The following is a 22,781-nucleotide window of genomic DNA, read 5'->3' as shown; positions in this document are numbered from 1 at the left end:
ACCGAATACTAAAATATTAAAGTTATACTGTTCTGTACTACTCAACGTAATTAAATAATACATAGGATTACGTTTAATGATAAGCACATATCATGTCAACATCACTCAATGGTGAGATACTTACAACTAAATGAACGCTAAAATGTATCTACATTTCGTCTACTTTACAGTACTTTACTAGTATTACTACAGTAGAAGCTCAACTACTATACTAATAGTACTAGCAGGACATCTCTACTCACCACTGTGCGTGCTCAGGTGCATTTCCAGGGCCCTGGCGCTGGTGAAGCTCTTGTTGCACTGTGGGAAGGGGCAGATGCTGGGTGCCTGGTGGGGTCCGTTGTCGTTCTCCTCCCCTTGGCTCTCTGGCTCCCTCTGCCTGCCACTGCAGTAGTACATCAGGTGGGCCTGCAGGTTCCTTTCACTGCGGTACCAGATCCCACACGCCTTACATGGGAAGATGTCCTCTGGAGAGAGAGGGTAAAGCACAGTGCAGAGCGTCAGGGTACAACGTCAGGGTAGAATGTCACAGTAGAACGTCAGGGTAGAATGTCACAGTAGAACGTCAGGTTAGAATGTCACAGTAAAACGTCAGGGTAGAATGTCACAGTAGAACTTCAGGGTAGAATGTCACAGTAGAATGTCAGGGTAGAATGTCACAGTAGAATGTCAGGGTAGATTGTCAGAGTAGAACTTCAGTGTAGAGTTCGTGCACACACAACACACACACAGGTTTCTTTCTCTTTCTAGCTCTGATTTGATACCCAAAGCCAGGAGAAACCCTGTAATACCCAAGCCTGTGATAGGACTGTGTTGATACCACTAGGCTGGTGCCCTTTCTCAAGGGCAACTGAAACACTGGACCATCTGCCTGCAGCAGAGCAGCCTCCCTGTCGAGCTGAACCCAGATAGCCCTTATTAAGTAAACAAATGCACTATTTGCATGAAGCTTGTATTTCGCAATTAACAGGTTAGTGGGAGGCTCGCCTGTGTTTATGTGAACCCAAACTGAAGGTCGACAGCTCTTATCTCAACCGCTCTTAACACAGACTCATCTGGGTTAATCTACAGCCCATAGACGGATGGACAGACAGACATTTAGGGCTATGTCCAAAACGGCACCCTATTCCCTATATAGTGCAATACCTTTGTCCAGAGTCTGCACCCTCTTTCCTATAGTGCACTAGTTAAGGTTTTGGCCTAAAGTAGTGGACAACATAGGGAATAGAGTCCATTTGAAACACAGCCCTAGGTGAGACTACAGTACAGACTAGCCATGGAGTGTATTGTAACTCACTGTTGACGATGGCGGTGGGCAGTATGGAGGCCATGGCAGCCTGCTGAGGCAGGAGCTGGATGGTGTCCAGCAGTCTGGCCGGGTACATCCCCTCGCTCAGAGACATGTGGTTGATGGCCTGTAGACGGGAGTCAAAGTCCACGGCGAACGCCACTAGTTCCTCGCCCCCCATGATGTTCTTAGTGGTGGTACACCACAGCTGGCCACCTGGAACAGACAGAAGAGGGACATGCTGAAAAAGATTGTTTTATCCTGTGTGACTCTGTTGGTAGAGCATGGTAGTGTTAGCCTGTGTGGCTTAGTTGATGGGTTTGATTCCCACTGGGGACAGTATTATATAATATTATTATTGATGTTTCACCCTGAGTGGTTTGACTATACTCCTAACTCTGATGTCCAGAGGGTATGGAATTCCATCCAGAGGGAAATGTTATAAGGTCTTAATAATAATGACTATATAATGACTAAAGTGTAAAATCACAATGTCATACTTTGGTTAAAGTATCAGTAAGAAATGTCCTACTCATTGGGGTAAATTCTAGTAGGTCTCTGCATTGGAGCTATATTGTACACTTCAGTAATATAGTATAACCTGAAGCTGGTCCTGTACACACTATTAGATTTTTGTGTTTAGGGATTAAACATTCCAGTGAAATCTTATGAAAATATTCATTAAGTTAGGATGGGAGAGAGAGAGAGAGAGGAAGGGGAGGAAGGGGTAGAGGAAGGGGAGGAAGGGGTAGAGGAAGGGGAGGAAGGGGTAGAGGAAGGGGAGGAAGGGGTAGAGGAAGAGGAGGAAGGGGTAGAGGAAGGGGAGGAAGGGGAGGAAGGGGAGGAAGGGGTAGAGGAAGGGGAGGAAGGGGTAGAGGAAGGGGAGGAAGGGGTAGAGGAAGAGGAGGAAGGGGTAGAGGAAGGGGTAGAGGAAGAGGAGGAAGGAAGTAGAGGAAGGGGAGGAAGGGGTAGAGGAAGGGGAGGAAGGGGTAGAGGAAGGGGAGGAAGGGGTAGAGGAAGGTTTTTAGCTTAGATAATATTTATCTCCTGCACATGACAGGCTTTTCAGCTGCACTTCATTTTCCCTTGAAGAGATTAAAGTTTTTAATATGACTATTTACAAAAATCTGTCTGGGGCGATAACAACAAACGATGATACGCTCACGCTAAATGGCAGAATTAGAACATTGTTTCCGAGAAAAGCTGGACAATTAATTAGGGCACTCTGTTAGCTTTCAAAGATGTGCAAACACTCCGACAGAGCAGCGTCAGGATGAGAGAGGACCTGTAATTTGAGTCCAGCTGTTGTGGAAATAAGGGGCGTTGCAGAAGAGAGGGGAGAGGTATGAAGGGTAGAACAGAAGACTAACTGCACCCCACTCATAGATCCATCCTCCACACTTTAGAGAGACACTGATTACAAATGTTTACACAAAACGTACAAATCACTCGTTTTCAAGGTCAGTGTAGACAGGGTTAAGGTTTTCAAGTGAGGCTCTCCCAACCCAGGGAGGAAAACTGAAGAATAACTGCTGTAGTTACTATAAAATGACATGATGGAATGATTGTTATGACGCCTAACTTCCACACCAATCTGAGGATGCATCACTCCTCTCTGGTACACCTTCCACGGCATTCCACCTCCCACCTGACGCTGGTCATGACCTCGCTACTCCCATTAACACATTTCCCAACCTTTTCATTACATTTATGTCAAACAGCACTGGAAATTAAACGCTATTACAAATGTGTCATAGGAGTGAAGCAAGCTGTAGTAAAATATGCCATCTTTTAAAGTCCCATTTCTGTGTGCAAGGAAAGCTGTGTGTGTGTGTATGCATCCATGTGTGAGTGGCAGGCAGCAGGCAGCACTAGCTCCTTTAAAGCACAGTGCCTATCTGCTGGACAATCTCCCGTGATGAGAGACACACTTCAGGTCCCTCCACTTGAGCGCTGGTTTTGATTCTCTCTCACCACACAGCCTGGAGAGGCCCTTTGAATTTTTATCTCTTAATTAAAGTAACAAAACTCCTCTGCCGTCAGACAGAGTTACCATCAAGGTAGATAGTAACTGCCAGCAAGCAGCCACCATGGGGGGGAGGTGGGGGGCAGATGGTCACTACTCGCCACCAAAGGTTTCAATTGGTAGAGATTCCACTTCTCAGGTTCTCGGTTAACAAAGAGAATGGAGAAAAATACCCTGATACTGAACTCACGACTGACTTGTCTACATTTTCACTGTCTTTAAATACAATTTCAGTTAAAGATGCTCTGAATTACTGCAAGCCTTCCACTGCTAATTGCTAATGATTGTTAGTACTCATAACCTACTATGTAATATGCACAGTAATGTGACTCCTTCAGCCAGCCAAACTACAGACACCCATCTGTCGTCTGTGAGAATGCTGGGGTGGTGTTCTAAAACACAGAATACTGACTCAGAATACTGTCACAAGTAGTGCACTAAATAGGGAATAGGGTGGATTTGGGACATACACATAGATGGAAGCTCAGGAGATCCACTGAGATCCACTGAGATGTTGCTCTCAGGGCATCACTGTACACCACAGTTTTTGCTTCCCAAGCTTGGTCTTGATGGAGAACCAAAGGATGTGTTCTAGGCCAGCACTGACACACACAAATGTGCACCCCTTAGGGTTCCTAGGACAAGGATTGGGAAACACCTCTTACTGTACAGAGAGAGGGGCGGCAAAGGCAAATCATTTTGTGAATAGTTCATGAAAGTTTATCTGCATCATACTAGCCGCTTTTTGCCTTTTTTGAAAGTGCACAGCCCACAAGTAAAACTGGGGAAAAGGCTACAAAGTAGCAGCTTGTGTGATTTGCACTGTTTTGCCTGTTAGCGAGCTAGCTCTCTGCAATGAGCTGCCTGCCTGGCTTTGTGCAGCGGCCAATGCAGTTGGAATGAACGCTATTGTGCTGAATCCTCCTGCAGAGCACCTGATAAAAGAATAAAGAACTATGACATATTCTAAAAACAATAGAGGAATTAAGGAGAGACAATAGGCCAGCTGCTTCATTACAACAATCAAAAAACGGCATCCTGTACCTAGTCCAGATAATTAAAAACACTGCTTTGCTCTCTCTCTCTCTCTCTCTCTCTCTCTCTCTCTCTCTCTCTCTCTCTCTCTCTCTCTCTCTCTCTCTCTCTCTCTCTCTCTCTCTCTCTCTCTCTCTCTCTCTCTCTCTCTCTCCCCCTCTCTCTCTCTCTCTTCCCCTCTCCCTCTCCCTCTCTCCCCCCCTCTCTCTCTCTATCGCCTCCCCTCTCTCACTCTCGCCCCCCCCTCTCTCTCTATCGCCCCCCCCCCTCTCTCACTCTCGCCCCCCCTCCTCTCTCTCCCTCTCAATATAATAATCACCAGCTCTACATTGGGCCGGAGACTGAGGCTCGGCTGGCTAAATTCCCATTCCTTCTCTTCTCCTTTGATGAATGCCGCATTTGAACATGTAGTTGAAGATATGACGGAATTCAAGAAACAAAATGATGTGAGCGAGGGGGGGGGGGGGGGGCTTTGTATATGTAAGTACTTTCACTAATCAAACATCAAAGAAAGAATCGTAAGGGGAAATAAGGCACACGTACTGTACTGTATGTCCCTCCTCCCCAACTACAAACCCCAGAGATTTCAGTCAGACTTCAGAGGCCATTTTACATTTCTTCAGCTTTAAATTACTTTAAATGACAATGGATGTACAGTAAAGTAGCCTATACAGCAGGAGTATTCAATTCTTACCCCACGGGGACCGGAGCCTGCTGGTCTTTTGTTCTACCTGATAATTGGACCCACCTGATATCCCAGGTTTAAATCAGTCCTTGATTAGAGGGGAACAATGGAAAAACACAATGGAACTGAGGGCTATACATTTACATTTTAGTCATTTAGCAGACGTTCTTATCCAGAGCAATTTACAGGGGGAGCAAATAGGATTAAGTGCCTTGCTCAAGGGCACAACAACAGACTTTTCACCTAGTTGACTTGGGGATTCAAACCAGCAACCTTTCGGTTACTGGCCCAACGCACTTAACCACTAGGCTACCTGCCGCCCTAGTGTAAATGTGAACATGGGCCACCGTGGTGGAGAGGAACAGACAGTATAAGATACTCGAGGTTATGAAGAATGGAATACATTTGCTCCTGCCTGCGCCACACCACTGTCCGTATCTTAATGAAAACACAAAGAAATCTCTCCAGCCTTGTTGCAGTGAGAGAGAGAGCTGGGAGGAGACGACAAAGCAACACAAATAACAGAAGGGTTTGCATAATTAAACTGGCCTGCAGACAGGTATTCAAATGTTTGTGTGTAAACAGCACGACTCTTTAATAGTTTGCTGTAAAAAGCATAGTTACGCACATCAGCTCTCCCATCTGTCTCCAACACAGGCCAGGCCCACTGCAGCACAACTACACATTATGGGCTGAGGGTGGCTTCTAGCAAACATACAGTAACCTTCTGGCAGTAACCACATTGTGTTCTATGGATTTGCAGCACACTTTTGAGACAGGACACTGTAACCATGTGGTCTCTCTCCTTGGGGAGCTGTTGCCAGGAGCTTGATGGTGATTTGCAAATGGCCTGATTATTTCAACCCCTTATCCAATCTCTCTCTCTCTCTCTCTCTCTCAGCTAACTGTTGCTCTGTCTTAATTGTGAAGTGATGGTTGTAGAGCCGGAGGGCTCAGTGCTTTTTGTAATTAAACACCTCTGGTCTCCAAAACAGACAAGACTCTCCTTGTTGAACGGACGGCTAACCAGGGAAAGCCTCCTGGCACCTACGAATATCAAGTAGCTGCCTGCCTGCCATGTTTGTTAACTTGATCCGGGTTTAAATGTTCTCTTAACCTAGACTGTGTTAGCCCGCTGAGCTAAAGCCTAGAAATTATCTCAGGAAGCTAACACAATTCTTCAGGTTTCCGTCAAGGCTACTAACCACACAAGTATGGTTCACTAAACTATAAACATAAATCATATTCAGTGCAACGTCTACATTATTAATATATGGAACTAACAGAAGACAATTCTCATACTAACAACAGCCTATAGCTAAAGAAAAACTAAACAAACTCCCCTTCTCATGAATAACAGCAAATATTGAGAGTGTTTCTGAACAGACAGGATGGTGATATGGCAGCAGGCTGTCAACCCATCAGGTTAAGACAACAGCCAGACAGCAGCACAGACAGGCCGAGAGAAAGCTGAGTGAGACTTCCCATTGCAGAGTGAATATGAAAAGTCACTAATCGGTCAAACAATCCTATTGCTGCAGGGAATAAACTGTTGTGTGGAATAAACTGCAGTTAGAGGACTATAACATTATAACATAGATTTGAATCCTCTTATTCCCCGCTCTCTTACCTCCGCCTTCCATTCTGATGATAGTATTCTGGCCACCACTAGAAGGCGCTCTTCTCGTGCTAAAGCGCAACTCCGCACCCAGAGGAAGTTTGCTACAGTGCGTATGATATCATGTCGATGCATAGACACCCTAAACACAGCAGCATGTCAGACTGACAGACTCCGTCCATACGTTCAAGAAGGTATAGAATGTGAAGCACTCTTATGACCTTCATTTACTCTGTTTCTACAGTGAAAACAAGTTGTTCTGAGACCATGTATATGATGATGATATTCAACATATCTAAGGTATTATGACGGTTATCGATCTGTTGTACCTGTCATCACGTTTGTGAAACTACTAATAGCCTAGGCGTCAATTTTATGCAGCAAATACACATTGTTTGAGGCATAACATAATGTATTCTATTGACAAGACCACTCGTTTAAAAAAGCATTGTTGAATAAATATGTATTTATCCTGCCTCGTTTGTCTGACACTCCGACACACTCAGACCCAAAGCCCACCAACACTACATTGTACAGACTCATTTTAACATCAAGTGTTTTGTAGATGATAGCCAACACTGAAAGCTCATGGATGGCCTTGAGCAAATGGCAAAGGGGTCAGAGTCCACAAATTAAACCTGGGTTCCCAGGAGAGTATCATACAGAATCCCACTGGTATACATTCATATCAGCTACAAAGACACTAAACTACAACACATCTCAGAATAATCATATTATTTCATTTAACAGATATTCAACAGATATTCAATTCCGAGTTCTGGAACAAAGAAAATCTGTTTAAAAATTCCTAGTTTCCGGCAATGATCTGATTGAGTGGATGATTTTGCATAGTGTAGAAATGAGATGCTTCCTTTTATAATTAAATTATATTTCTTTAGCAAATCTCTGGAGACACATTGAATCTGTTTCATTGCACAGTGAAAATGATATTGGCAAGTGCCTGTTTGTCAGGTAATATCACTGAGAGAGAGAGAGAGAGAGAGAGAGAGAGAGAGAGAGAGAGAGAGAGAGAGAGAGAGAGAGAGAGAGAGAGAGAGAGAGAGAGAGAGAGAGAGAGAGAGAGAGAAAGAGGGAGAGAGGGAGGGACAGCGAGAGAGAGACAGAGAGAGAGAGAAAGAGAGAGAGAGAGAGAGAGAGAGAGAGAGAGAGAGAGAGAGAGAGAGAGAGAGAGAGAGAGAGAGAGAGAGAGAGAGAGAGAGAGAGCGAGCGAGCGAGAGGGACAGAGAGAGTGAGAGGGACAGAGAGAGTGAGAGGGACAGAGAGAGAGAGGGAGAGAGAGAGAGAGAGAGAGAGAGAGAGAGAGAGAGAGAGAGAGAGAGAGAGGTACAGAGAGAGAGAGAGGGACATAGAGAGAGAGAGGGACATAGATAAAGAGGGGGACAGAGAGAGAGAGAAAGGGACAGAGAGAGAGAGAGAGAGAGGGACATAGAGAGAGAGAGAGAGAGATAGAGAGAGGGACAGAGAGAGAGAGAGAGAGAGAGAGAGAGAGACATAGAGAGAGAGAGAGAGAGAGAGAGAGGGACAGAGAGAGAGAGAAAGGGACAGAGAGAGAGAGAGGGACAGAGAGAGAGAGAGAGGGACAGAGAGAGAGAGAGAGGGACAGAGAGAGAGAGAGAGGGACAGAGAGAGAGAGAGAGAGAGAGAGAGAGAGAGAGAGAGAGAGAGAGAGAGAGAGAGAGAGAGAGAGAGAGAGAGAGAGAGAGAGAGAGAGAGAGAGAGAGAGAGAGAGAGAGAGAGAGGGACAGAGAGAGAGAGAGAGAGAGAGAGGGACAGAGAGAGAGAGAGAGAGAGAGAGAGAGGGACAGAGAGAGAGAGAGAGAGAGAGAGAGAGAGAGAGAGAGAGAGAGAGAGAGAGAGAGAGAGAGAGAGAGAGAGAGAGAGAGAGAGAGACAGACATAGAGAGATCTAAATGTGAATGAATATGCCAAGTTTTTATAGGTCTATTAGAACTGAGATATGATGAGGGAATTGAAAAGACGTTAAACGATGCTACAGTTCTTTGATTACAATTGATATAAAAATAGTATTTATTTAAATGAATTGGTGCAGTGAGATATAAACAATATACATTTTATTGTTATATATATAAAAATTATAAATGACAAATATGTGAGCCAAATATGATAAGAGACTGCTGTGAAATGTATTCAAAAAATGTAATGAATATAACAATCTCAAAATGACACAAACAAACACTTTCTGTAATTCTGATAATACATTATATCCCTCTCTAGGAAATGAAAAGTTTTTCTGAATACTACACTACGAACACTAACTCGGCACACATTTCAAAATTACTTTTAGATTCTCATGGGTGTCACTTTTATATTCGATTTCTAGGTAATAACATTACAAATTCCATTAAATAATGCTAAAACCCTTACGGACTTAGGCTAAATGTTCTAACCAACACATTTAAAGTGTGGTGCACAACGAGGAAAGTGTTTTAATGAATACATTTAAGTGCTATCCTCCCAGGTCTAACTGTGCAGTGTTCTCTCCTCTTCCCGGGCCGGGTCCTGGTTGTGGCCAGGCGACATGTGTTTACTGGGGCCCTGCTGGGGAGCAGGGTGGCGCTGGGGGCCTGGCTCTCTGTCCTGACCAGGCTATGTGTTAATGGGACGTGGAGGTCCCTGTGACAGGCCGCTGCTGTGTTGAGCACCACCACCACCACCACCACCACCAACACCACCACCACCCGGGCAGAGCCAACTAAGCAAAGCTGTCCCAGAACCCCAGCTGTGGCCCGGTGGCTCACGTCCCCCTTCCGATCATGCTACTCGGGGAGGGAGCAGGGGAGCAGGTGAACGGCGGAGCTCCAAAGGGAGGGCCAGGGACTGGGAGAGAGACACAAGGACGCAGCGCCTCAGTAGCTACTCCAACATGGCTCTGTCCCCGCGCCACCACGCACCACATGGCCTGCCTGGCACATGGACGCCAGCCCTAATGCAAATGCCCTAACACCGTTTAAAATGGGCCACTCTCCTTTTTGGAAAGGTCTATTTGGGCCTTCTGGGGATAGCAGTATTTTTTAGAGATGGATGAGAGGAGGAGATGAGAGATGCACCTGCCTAGGCTGTCAACCATTTTGGAATGTTGGGACATTATTGATCTGATCCAAAGTTGTGGCCTACATTAACTTGATGAGCAAACTACTCTATACGGATACACTGTGTGCTGAAAAGGTTTCAGTTCAACCTGAAAGAAAAACAGAGTGGGATTGTGCATGCTGTTGTTCACAGAGCCCTGCAACAGACAGAAAGACAGACAGTGAACACAGACAGAATGAGAACAGCCTCCTGAGTCCAGGCGCCCACCACCACAACAGCCACCATAGCTCCCTCCATCCCACTCTAACATGCCCTCTGCCTCTGCACCCCTGTAATTCTACATATTGCTTAAACTACACGCTAATTACATTTTCTGTCAGTTTGCAGGAGAAATAAATAATCTGTAGCTAAAAGGCCTAATTGCGTTTGTCACATTGTGGTCTCGGTGGCTGGTGCGATGGGAGCAGCAGCCGCTGGCCCTTCCTCGTTGCCATTCTGTCGTCCTGGCAAGGCCCCTCACTGCCCCAGGTATCGCCACGCAGCCATCTGGAGCCGACATCTGTCCCTCTATTGATCACAAGGGTTTAGCACTTGATCAAACAGACTGAGACAGGATATTGCTCTTTTCCCCACAGAAAAGGCCAATCGCTTGCGTGAGGGTAATAGAGTGGAACTGAGATACGCCACCAGCACGGCGGGCAGGCAGGCAGGCAGGCGGGCGGGCGGGCGGGCGGGCAGGCGGGCGAGCAGGCAGGCAGGCGGGCGGGCAGGCGGGCGGTCAGGCAGGCAGGCAGGCAGGCAGGCAGGCAGGCAGGCAGGCAGGCAGGCAGGCGGGCAGGCAGGCAGGCGGGCGAGCAGGCAGGCGGGCGGGCGGACAGGCAGGCAGGCGCGTAAGCAGGCGGGCATGCAGGCGGGCAAGCAGGCGGGCGGGCAGGGGGGCGGGCAGGCAGGCAGGCAGGCGAGCAGGCGAGCGGGCAGGCAGGCGGGCAGGCAGGCGGGCAAGCAGCCGGGCAAGCAGGCGGGCAGGCGGGTGGGCAGGCAGGCAGGCAGGCGAGCAGGCGAGCGGGCAGGCACGGGCAAGCAGCCGGGCAAGCAGGCAGGCAGGCGGGCAGGCAGGCAGGCGGGCAGGCAGGCGGGCAAGCAGCCGGGCAAGCAGGCAGGCATGCAGGCGGGCAGGCAGGCGAACAGGCAGCCGCGGTAGTGGCAGGGATGGCAGGAGTGAGGTGGCTGTGCCACTACTGTCCAATGCCAGTTTGAGCCAATAGACCAGCCACACTCTCTCTCTCACTCTCTCAGCTACTGCTGCTTCAACAAAACACTACATTTTAAAGTGTGAGAATAACTCAAGCTCTGAAGCTAAATTAAAACTATATTAGCCACAATTTTCCACTTCTTTCCTCTCCTCTCTGAAAAGTGTGAGATGTTAAGAATCATTTTAGTTTTCAAGTGTTTGTTAAAAAGACTAAAATGAAAAGTGACTGGCTCTGATAATAACAAACGGGTCTTTGAACCTGTTGAGAATCAGTACATCCCTTTCAAGCTGCATACAGGTCCTCTATCTGTGAGAACACCTTTTTGAAACTTTGAGGAGAGATGGATGCAAGAACAATATGCTCCTACTGTACATGACAACGCACCAGACGCTGTGTGATTACTTTAGTTTTCTGTAGAAAACAAAAGGTTCACCTGCAGAACTATATGAAATAATAAAGCATTGAAACTATCAGGATTTAAATACACTATTTACATATGACAGGTATAACATGAATCCTTGCAAATATGGTGTGAAAAAATACAATAGATACAATAGATTCCAACCTAGAAAATACCAGTTCACAATTACAAAAGAGGACAACAACTGTAAGACTTTAGAGCAACAATATAGAAGCCCACGTAAAGGTGTGATCCTTTATGCTATTTTGTTTAATGGTATGTCATTGGACAGAGGATACTGTAGTTCAGTAACACTTTACTTAGGTATAATGATTTATAACTTGTTATAGGCATTCATTAACCTTTATAATGTCCTTATAATAAGGCTTATAATATGTTATGTCTCTCTACATTTTCAACTGACTCTTCTCCAGCTCTCCTATATCCCACTGCAGTTAAAACATTAAACACACTTAAGCCTGAGGTGACCATGCTGCAGCCTGCGGTGTGAAGCCTAGTAGTCTGTAGAGGCTGTGGATGGAACCTAAAATAGCTCTTACTGATCAGGCATGCTTGCAAAGCACTACTCTCTAGCTAGCTAACATCATGTTTAGCAAGTATGAACAATTTGATAGGATGTGAAGGTGACATTTATTTCAATATTGTGGCAATATTGTGATTGTTCCTTCCTGTGAAGAGAGATATGATTCCCCTTGCCTACAGTGCTGGGATTGTCCTTTGGAAAAAATGATGCAAATTTGGGGATGAGGCAACTAATTCCTTCCCTCCACCTCTGTCTCTCCCCCTCCCTCCCCCTTACCCCCCAATCCTCCCCCGACATGAGAATTCTGATTAATCGTGTGACCGCCCCTTCGTTTTGCATTTTACACAATCTCACAGCGCCACAGCGAGATGTGTGAGGTGTTTCGCCACTTTTGTCAAGCTGAAAAGCTGTAGCCCAAGGAAGAACAAGTCAGTCGAAAGTATGAGGGGGATATGACCAGGGGACGTGATAAAAAATTATCAGTGAGTGTGTTTTCCTGTTTGGTTTTAATCTACATTTAATTAAATTCTTATCTTCTGTGTGCTTATGGCTGCATTTGAATGGCGAGACTGCATTCATTATGAATGGTAAAATTGAACTCAGTACATTGTGTGTGGGCCAATAAAGGAACAAGACTCTTATTGCACTCTGTGCATGCACAGCACAAGCTCCGACAGGCATGCGGAAAAAATAAGTCAATTAAGATGGGTCTTTAAATTAGTGCTGTATCAAAACAAGGGGAGGGAGCAGGCTCTATAATAGAATCCTGACAGGGGTGAGCACAGCCGACTGTTGTTAATATACATCCCATTTGATAGAGCCAATTATATTAGCCTGTTTATTATGGAATACACCGTCCACGTCTAGATTTACTGGGTTGGTCATGATAGTTCTTAATCAGTCCTGACAGGAAAGTTGACATGACAATAGAGGGGTCAAAAGACATTTGGTTTATATAGCTGTATAACAATATGAATTCTATGAGATGATTTGATGGTGTTTATCTAGGTTAAGTGGGGGAGAAAACAAAGGCCGACGACAACAAAAGAAATGTCAATAAAAACATAACCAATACACACACACACACACACACACACACACACACACACACACACACACACACACACACACACACACACACACACACACACACACACACACACACACACACACACACACACACACACACACACACACACACACACACACACACACACACACACAGGACCTCCATGGGTAAACACAAGCCAGCCCATCTATCTCTCTTGAAAATATATCATTGCACAAGACCATTGTGTAAAAAAAAATATATACATATATATATATAAAAATTATTCAGAAGCTCCATATTGTAATACTATTGACAAAAGCACACAGCTTATAACAAGACGCAGCACTTCATAAGCTAAGAACAATATCCCATAGGCAGGCGGCAGCGCCCCTGGAAACCGCTGGAAATAAAATAACTCTGAGCCTATACTACAAAGTTGGGCCTGACAAAATCCTTACATCTTTCCATGTTTGCTTATTCAGAACGTAGTGGGGGAGACGGAAGCTCCCTGCTGCCTGGCCATGTTTACAGAGCTGTTCCCATCTTTAGGCCTTGCTCATCCACAGATCCTGACACACGACGGAGACATGATTAGGGCCCTGCCTATGCATAGGGGGAGGTGGGAGGGTGCGGGAGGGGGTGAGGAGGGTGGAGGGATCGGCAGATGAATGACTTTGGTTGCGTCGGAGAGGGATCACAGAAGATAATCGCACCCGACTGACGCGGTGGAGCTCTCAGATCTGGTCTTTAAAATAATGTTGGGAGTCAAGTCTCTCCAAAGCCGGCACAGGTTATCTTCTGTATTTTATGTTTGCTGTTTAAATCTTAACGGGACACAGCCAGCAAGGGAGAGCAAATATGTCTGGAGTCGGAGGAAGCGGAATGGAAACGCTATAGCGGAGGTTAAAGATTAGCAGTCGTTCGTTCGCGGGGGCTAAGGAGATGAAACTCCCTCTGTTGGAATGGCTTTTTATTCCCGGGGAAAACAGTTGGAATGTTGGAACGTTTAACCTTGTGAGGCTCCAAGACTCCATAGAGAACAATGGGATAACCAGCCAGATCTTTCCTCTATTCAAAAACAAAATAATTCATAGACATTTATACATAACATTACAAACAAGCGCCAGTAGGCCTAAATACTGGAAATGAGGACGAAAGTATATAAGTCATTTGGGTAGTTTTTTGGGCACATTTTCAACACTTTCTGCTAAAGAAATTTAAAATACATATATATGGCATATTTTGGATGTTTTATGATGTTCTCCAGACCACTTTGATGATTTTAAACCATCATTGGCCTTTATGTACCAATTATTTATGTGGATATGGCCATGTGACACCTGTCTAATATGGCCCCATGGAGCTGGTTGGCTGCCATATTGAAAATGGCCGCCAGGGGGTAATATAAAAAATCTGCAACGACACTATAGCTTCTAAGGACTTGTCCAAGTTGTGTGTGAAATGTGGTGCCTCTATCACAAAAGCCACAAGTACCCTCAAATTTAACACTAGCTGCTGAACTAATAATAAGGTTACTAAGGAAATAGAAAACAAAGTCCACTACCAGTACCATCCACACAAATACTACTGATACTAATGAAACATACATGACAGCTGCAGCACCATATCATAAATAAGCCTAGTGATATCACAAAGACACTGTAGCCATAAAATACAGGTGCCTGTGACGGTGAGTCTCAGACTAGAAACCCTCTGTATACTGATAGAGAGGAATAAACATGCATGCACAATTTACTGTCCCCAGATTTCTCCTCCGTCTATCTTTTAAATAAGCACAGTTTATTACCACTGCATGAGTAAATAGCATGCAGTGGTGTGTTAGAGTTAACATTTGATATGCTGTCCAGATGATTCATTCCTTATCCTTTCACCATTTAAATTGTCTTTGTAATAATTCCCGCCTATCCGTGGCCATAGGCAGCCATCATCAGGCCACATCACCTGTTCGTTATCGTCCTGCCGTCCTGTTTGGGAGCTCTTGAAACGATGCCATAGCATTGACTCCTATTTAACAGCGGGTCTGTGAACTTCTCATGGCTGATTGTGGAGGCTGGAAATTACGCTAACAAGTCATTAACATCATAAAGAGCCTTTCAATAAGGGGGCGACACCTGCAACCTTCATTTGCACATGCTAAAACAAAAAAATACATGTTTTTATTTAATTTATGGATAATGTATGCATTTTTTAGACCCTTTAAAATATAAATGTTATTCTAAATGAAGGAAGACCTTTGGGCTTGGCAACTGTATGTCTGTCTCCTTTAATGTGTACTGTATGTGTACTGTATGTGTACTGGAAACAAACAAACAATACATGTACCGAAATGAAATACTGGCATAAACCCTAAACCTATTTTTGAGAATTACCGACAGGGCTGCATGTCATGTGGGGTACCTTTGAAAATGCATGTGCCTACAGTAGCAGCCAAATCATGTGCTTGAAATAACACATTACATTTTTCTAATTTTCTATTTGAATATAGAATATTTTCTAGACAGTTACTGGTCCGAGTAACAAAGTTGTGCCTGCCTACCCATCACTCTGTGACACTTTACTGGCTGGCTGAGCTAAGCTGGTTTAAACTGACAGTCTCCAACCAGAGAGCCTCAGCCTCTCCTCTCCTCTCCTCTCCTCTCCTCTCCTCTCCTCTCCTCTCCTCTCCTCTCCTCTCCTCTCCTCTCCTCTCCTCTCCTCTCCTCTCCTCTCCTCTCCTCTCCTCTCCTGCAGCCTCTGGCAGGGCTCTCCATTTCCATTGTAACCCTCTCCTAGCTGACTCTAAGTACAGTGTCTCTGCCTGCCCCGGGCAACACTACAGAGAGCAATGTCCACTTTAGGTCCAGCCAACTGCCCAACTACCCAACTGTCCAGGTAGGCTCTCTCTATTCCAGCTGTGTATTACCCCACCAGCCTGCAGGCAGCAGCTAGCTAACTTCTTCCTGCTGTAATACACTCACAGCTCATTACAGAAGCACATACAGACTACAGCACTAATACAGCCTTAATCTGCTCCAAATCGTTCTAAATGTCAAGCTTGGGCCAGGGACTTCCAGTCCACTGCACCGATGGCTTAGCTCGCTACCCCCCCCCCCCCCCCCCTGTCCGTATTAACCAGCCCAAGAATTACATCCAGTCATTGCCAGAGCCAGAGAAACTTTGAACTCTTTGTTCCAACATTCAATGCATCATTAACATAGTCTTTGAAATTGTCTCCCTCTAACCAAAAAAGCTCCCAAAATAGCTAAATATGAAAACAGTTGATACTCCCTCCCAGTCCCTCCTCACCACCACCACTATCCGTACCTCCCCCTTTCTCTCTTTCTCTCTCTCCTCTCTTAATGAGAACATTCATCCCTCATTCCAGTGAAGGATCGAGTCTCTCCGTGTGATAGACTGACTAAGAGACTGCAAGGCTGTTTATTAATAATGAATTTGGAATGTTTGTGTGTGTGTGTGTGTGTGTGTGTGTGTGTGTGTGTGTGTGTGTGTGTGTGTGTGTGTGTGTGTGTGTGTGTGTGTGTGTGTGTGTGTGTGCGTGCGTGCGTGCGTGCGTGCGTGCGTGCGTGCGTGCGTGCGTGCGTGCGTGCGTGCGTGCGTGCGTGCGTGCGTGTGTGTGCGCGGAATGTTATCAGCTCGCACTCACACAATCCAACCAATAGTTTGCCCTGATGGGGTAGCCTGGGTTCCTCGTTAGCAGAACATATTTAATCCAGAAGTTTCTTATCAAATGGCACACCTGCATCTCTAAATGGCATTTTCCACATTCATTCATTCACGTGTATTTGGGAGATGAGACTCCAAGGTGCTTTGCGGAGATTAAGAAGGAGAGAGAGTGCAAGCTTATTTTATCATTTAGCGGGTCTGGAATGAATCCAACGAGTTTTTGTCTTGTTGTTGTAATTAGAAAGCCTTTTAAGTGATAACGCCTGCATAGGAATATGAATATGGAGCGATCACTTCCTTTCTCTTTCTCTCCCTTCTTATTTCCTTCCTTCAAATTGTTGAACGCTGCATTTCTGTTGTATGTGTAGCAAGGATTAACACCCGCTTCAGAAGTTTAATGGAAGACTTGAAAGTAGGCAAATACTCAATTGGGAAGCTGAAGCTCTTTTCCTTGTTTCTGCTCGAGACAATAGGAGACGTGCAGGACCCAGGGACACGTTTATGGGTTTAACACTTAGTGTGTACACCATTGACCTGGCTCGAAGGTTTCCATGCTGGATGTCTGTGTTGAAATGTAGGAACCTAACATATCATACTAACATGATAACAGCCACAACACTGTCATACATCGCCCAGCATTTAGGTCAATAATGTTGGATACAACAACGTACAGTAAGTGTGGCCGTGGAAGGGTGTCAATGTTCAGTTTAGCAGTATATTAACAGATCATCTGGCATGGAGGGAAATGCTCCTCAAAATGGCAGTGAGTTCCTTCCCCCTGCTTTCCAATAGGAAGAGACACAAACAGCCATTGCACAGCCTTTAGGCTAATTTCTCAGAACCACTTTGACATGTTCATAGATAGAACACAATATGTAGCAACCACAGTGTACAAATCAACACCCATAGAGGTGCAACATACGTGTTATTATATTTACATGAAATCTACCATTCTATTACAACCCTCCCCTTTCACTTCAATCTAATGGAGAGGACATGCAGTCCCTTCAGTTACTGCAGTAGTGGCATTTACCCTGGCCCTGTCTCTGTGTCCCTGTGTGTAGCCCTGTCTCTGTGTAACTGTGTGTATCCCTGTCCCTGTGTCCCTGTGTGTATCCCTGTCCCTGCGTAACTGTGTGTATCCCTGTCCCTGCGTAACTGTGTGTATCCCTGTCCCTGTGTCCCTGTGTGTATCCCTGTCCCTGCGTAACTGTGTGTATCCCTGTCCCTGCGTAACTGTGTGTAGCCCTGTCTCTGTGTCCCTGTATGTAGCCCTGTCCCTGTGTCCCTGTGTGTAGCCCTGTCTCTGTGTCCCTGTGTGTAGCCCTGTGTCTGTGTCCCTGTGTGTAGCCCTGTGTCTGTGTCCCTGTGTGTAGCCCTGTCTCTGTGTCCCTGTGTGTAGCCCTGTCCCTGTGTCCCTGTGTGTAGCCCTGTCCCTGTGTCCCTGTGTGTATCCCTGTCCCTGCGTCCCTGTGTGTATCCCTGTCCCTGTGTCCCTGTGTGTATTCCTGTCCCTGTGTCCCTGTGTGTATTCCTGTCCCTGTGTCCCTGTGTTTAGCCCTGTGTCTGTGTCCCAGTGTGTATCCCTGTCCCTGTGTCCCTGTGTTTAGCCCTGTCCCTGCGTAACTGTGTGTATCACTGTCCCTGTGTCCCTGTGTGTATCCCTGTCGCTGTGTCCCTGTGTGTATCCCTGTGTCACTGTGTGTATCCCTGTCTCTGTGTCACTGTGTGTATCCCTGTCCCTGTGTTCCTGTGTGTATCCCTGTCCCTGTGTCCCTGTGTCCCTGTGTGTATCCCGGCCTCTGTGTTCATGTGTGTAGCCCTGTGTCTGTGTCCCTGTGTGTATCCCTGTCCCTGTGTCCCTGTGTGTATCCCTGTCCCTGTGTCCCTGTGTGTATCCGGCAGAGCAGCAGTAGCAGCAGAAGGAGATAAGTGCCAAACTGAGAAGTATTGATCCAGTAATAGTGGTTCACACTTTGCCTCTGACACCTTAACCCTGCAGACATAATGTCATAGCCTCTTATCCCTTCCTCTTAACACAACCTGCCTATCTCCACCAAGCTGTCACCGCTGGTAATACGCTTCTCAACGCTCCCCCTCCTAAATCACTGAAATCTTTGCACTTTCAGGATATTATTTATTTTTTCTCCACCTTTTAAAGAGTGAAGCATGATTTACAGTTCAGTAAAAGGTTGTGTATTTTTTTTTTACCCCAGGAGATCTACCTCCTTCTACATTTGTCAAGGTAATTCCATTTCTACCATTGTGAGAGAGAGAGAGAGACATTCACCACATGGCAGTAATTACCATGTTAGTTTATATGCAATTGTGTGCGTTTAGACTGCATGACAAATACAGTTGGAGCTAGAGTCTGCGTGTTGATCTTGAATGCACCGTTAGTTTAGACTCTTCTCATTAACTGCAAGCGTCACTGTGCAACGAGGCACTATTACACTCTAGCAGTTAGGAATAAAGCCCAGTACCACATCAATACTCTGTAGCTAATATGCATTGTGTGCTGCAACAGGAATTCCTTAAATTGGGCTTTTTATCAGTTAGGAATCAGGAGTTTAAACCAGTCATGGATGACTCTTGATAATTAGTGGGATACTCCACAATCCACATCCAGAAATATTACCGCAAAAACCGAATAAAAACACATTTTTCAGGCTAAAATGATATGATATGAAAAGATGTCACAAAGGCCTTGTGCTTTTTTTGATAGACAATATTTGAAGTACTACTGCCACAAGGGTGGATAGGCCTTCCTCCACTAAAGGAACGATGCCAAATGTTGACATTATATGCAAATGTTGTTTATTATCTCGCAGGCAGGCAGTTCCAGCTCAGATCATCCTTCTAGCCTGCCTTATTTGTGCTGCACAGCACCCGCCGAAGCCCACGGCAACTTCCAAAGCAGAAAGGTTTATGCACAAGGGCTTCTAATGAGCTCTCAGGGGCCACAGTTAGCCGAGCACTTCTCACAACAGCAGTTGGTGAAGTTGTACACTAACTCAGAGGGCTCCATATGTTGCCCAGGAGGCCTGGAGACTGCCTGTTCTCAGAGAGAGAGGGAGATAGGGAGAGAGAGGGAGAGAGGGAGAGAGAGTCTCCTCCTAAAACTCTTTTCTGTTCGAGGTAAACAGGTAAAAACTGTCTGCTTCTGTATTTCAATGACTGACCGCTCCACTTGTGTTCAACATTATTTATGTACCTCAGGGCTAGAGTGTAAAACATAGGGAGGGATTTAAAAGGCGGTGTGTTAGACAAAAGGGCTCATCAGCAATATCCATGTAGAATCAGCGTCACATCTGAAAGCCCTGGCTAACCTTCATCTGCAGGCAGCCACTCACTGGGTTCCTATTTCAAGGCTCTGATGATCAAATATCTCCTTCAAAAGATATCAGGCCTCTCTCTTTTGCTTTAGAAGGCTGGCGTCGTTTAGATCGGCTTTCTCTTGAATTGCCATCTCAATGTTTCGCTCCCCTCAATCTCTCCGTGTGTTCTGCTTTTGACCCTGAGAGGCGCCGAGGCGACAATGTGCCTCATTAACCCAAGGCATCACACTGGCTTCTTCAACTTATTGTCTCTCGCACCTTATCCCGCCATCCATCTTGAAAAATTTGGAATAAATTAAAGCGATAATGATCCGGCGTATTATGCCATTAGTCACAAATGAAATGAAGTGGTTAATGCAGGGAAAAGATAAGGCTTCAGATCTGATTCAGTCGATTCATAAACAGAAAGGCTGGCTTGTTGTAAAATGGCAGATAGACTGCGCAAATTGGGCTTAGACATCATAAAGCAGCCTTATTACCAAGTGACCCTCAGGTTTTCCCACCCATTCTGCCTCCAACCTGAAAGGAGGAATGGCAAGAGAAAAGAGGCCATTGTGTGGCATTCAAAGACGTTATTCTTTGAACAAATATTTCAGATTAAACAAGAGAACACTGATGCTTCCTTCACCTCCAAGATGTATTTGCTTTTAATTCATACATTTGATTGTGACATTTTAAACAATTTCTCTGTAAGACTCAAGGCATTAGGGGACAAATGACAGAGTAAAGAGAACATGAAATGTATGGGAACTTGATAAGGAGGATACAGTGTTTGTTCAAGTTGAGGCTGCTGTTGGCTCATGAATGTCTTTTTGTCTGAACAGTGAGGTGGAGCTTGGGCAGTATGTGTGAAGGGTTTAGAGTCATGGTCCAGCTTCATATTGAGCAGCTCACATGTTTTCCACTGTTTATAAACTGTTATAAAGTATATAACTTAATGTAAAGTGTTATTCAAAAGTATCCACTATAGAACAATGATCAACGTAGGACTGAACAGATCACGTCACACACCAGGTGGACAGCTACCATCATTTACACCGACTGAAGGCAGAACCAAAATGTTCAACTGTAACATTTAAGGTCCCTTCACGTCCTACTGTCAGAAGGCTGTGGAGGAGCTGTGGTAATTTGTCCAACTGCAGCCATAGAGCAGGCGTTAGGGACTAAGTTGGATGGGGAAGAAGAGAGAGAGATGGAGAGAAGAGAGAGAGACAGAGATGGAGAGAAGAAAGACAGATAGAGGTGGAGAGAGAGAGAGCGAGGGAACAAACCTGGCAGGCATGTTGAGGCCATGCCAGTGCTGCCTGCACCACGCGGTGTGGCAGGGGGGCACTTGCCAGGAAATGTGGCAAGAGGAGGAAAGATCAAACAACAAGGGCTGTAGATCTCAACCAATCTGCTCTGTATTAATGTCTGAGCCAAGGAGCAGCTGAACCAGACGTGATGCACAATGTGGGACATACAGACGTGTGTGTGTGTGTGTGTATGTGTGTACTGGCCCGTGGCCTGCGGCCGCTTCTACAACCCGGCCCCACCACACACACACACCCAGCTCACCAAAACACCAATGCCAAACTAGCAATGGTCACCAGACAATGAATGGTGAATGTCCACCAAGGTGGAATTCTGTCATTCCATTTACGCTCATAAGTCAAGGAGACTAGATAGATACTGTTGGGGTTAAACAGGCTACAGTAAAGTAAACTTCTCGGAGACAGTAAACAAATGCTTTCATTTAATAAATGGCCTAATTTCCAGGTGTAAGTGTGTTCTGCTCCCAGTCAGCCAGTGGTTGTACTGTATGTATCATGGCATCATGGAGGGACTATAGGACTGGTATCTGTGTAGATGACAGGACGCGCCTCTCGGCTCCAGTGGGCCCAGCAACACACCACACACCCAGGCCCCGGTCCTAGTCCAGAAACGTATTCTGTATAGCCGCAGTAAAACAAACAGACGGCAAATGAGTTCCAAGCTGCCTGCCATCTCTCCCTCTTGGACAGATGGTGAATAAGACAATATGCTTTCCAAAATTACACTGAATCACATGGCTGCCTGTCTGTCTTTGCTGCATCTATGCCGGGAGTTTATGGCTACTTTGGCAAGTGATGGTTGATGAGGGGCTGAGACTGGGGCTGAGACGGGCTGAGACTGGAGCTGAGACTGGGGCTGAGACTGGGGCTGAGACTGGGGATGAGACTGGAGATGAGACTGGGGCTGGAGCTGGTGCATCTTGCGCTGGGGCTGAAGCCAGCCTCATTGCTGGTGATTGATATCAGAGTGCTGGGATAGGATGTAGGGCCAGCAGGAGCATCAGTGGACCGGTGCGGGTGGGTGTAGGGGAGCTGCTGGTGGGTGTAGAGGGGAGGGGGGGGCTGAAGAGCTCGCCTGCTCTATGACAATGCATGATGAACAGCCTGCTATTTGGAGTGCATCTGTAGGAGCCAGACTTCAGTAGAGCTCCTCTGAGAGATATGGGAGGAGAGGAGGAGAGCAAATGTTTGAGAAACTGACTGTCTAACGTAGGAATCTTCCTGCTATACTACATGTATGTGACACCAAGCGTCTTATGACAATATTAGCCGTATCGCTACTCCCTGTTTTTCAATCATCTTGAACTGGTGTCTGATATGAGAATGTGTCTGATATGAGAGAGTCTACAACACTACAATGTCTTGGGAGAGCTTGCCGTTTGAAAGGATCTCTGTCAGAAATCTCGTCTGAGGGAATTGTGTTATTCTATCGCTGCATGTGGTCTGAGATATGATTGTAGAATTCAGCAGCTAGT

General features: G+C 45.8%; 1 protein-coding gene across 2 annotated transcripts in view; it reads right to left on the bottom strand.

Moving 5' to 3' along the window:
- Positions 1–22,781, bottom strand: part of LOC139564307 (zinc finger protein ZFPM2-like) — a 140,203-nt gene that overhangs the window by 3,869 nt on the left and 113,553 nt on the right. For both annotated transcript variants that reach the window (XM_071383721.1, XM_071383722.1), the window contains exons 5-6: positions 1,298–1,504; positions 243–467 (exon numbers count right to left, since the gene is read on the bottom strand). In XM_071383721.1, coding sequence (XP_071239822.1) covers positions 243–467; positions 1,298–1,504 — 432 coding nt within the window. The remainder of the gene's footprint in view (positions 1–242; positions 468–1,297; positions 1,505–22,781) is intronic.

Source organism: Salvelinus alpinus, chromosome 35 (assembly GCF_045679555.1).
Source record: "Salvelinus alpinus chromosome 35, SLU_Salpinus.1, whole genome shotgun sequence".
Taxonomy (NCBI): domain Eukaryota; kingdom Metazoa; phylum Chordata; class Actinopteri; order Salmoniformes; family Salmonidae; genus Salvelinus; species Salvelinus alpinus.
The sequence above is the reverse complement of the archived record's forward strand: the minus strand, read 5'-3'. Positions and strand labels throughout refer to the sequence as shown.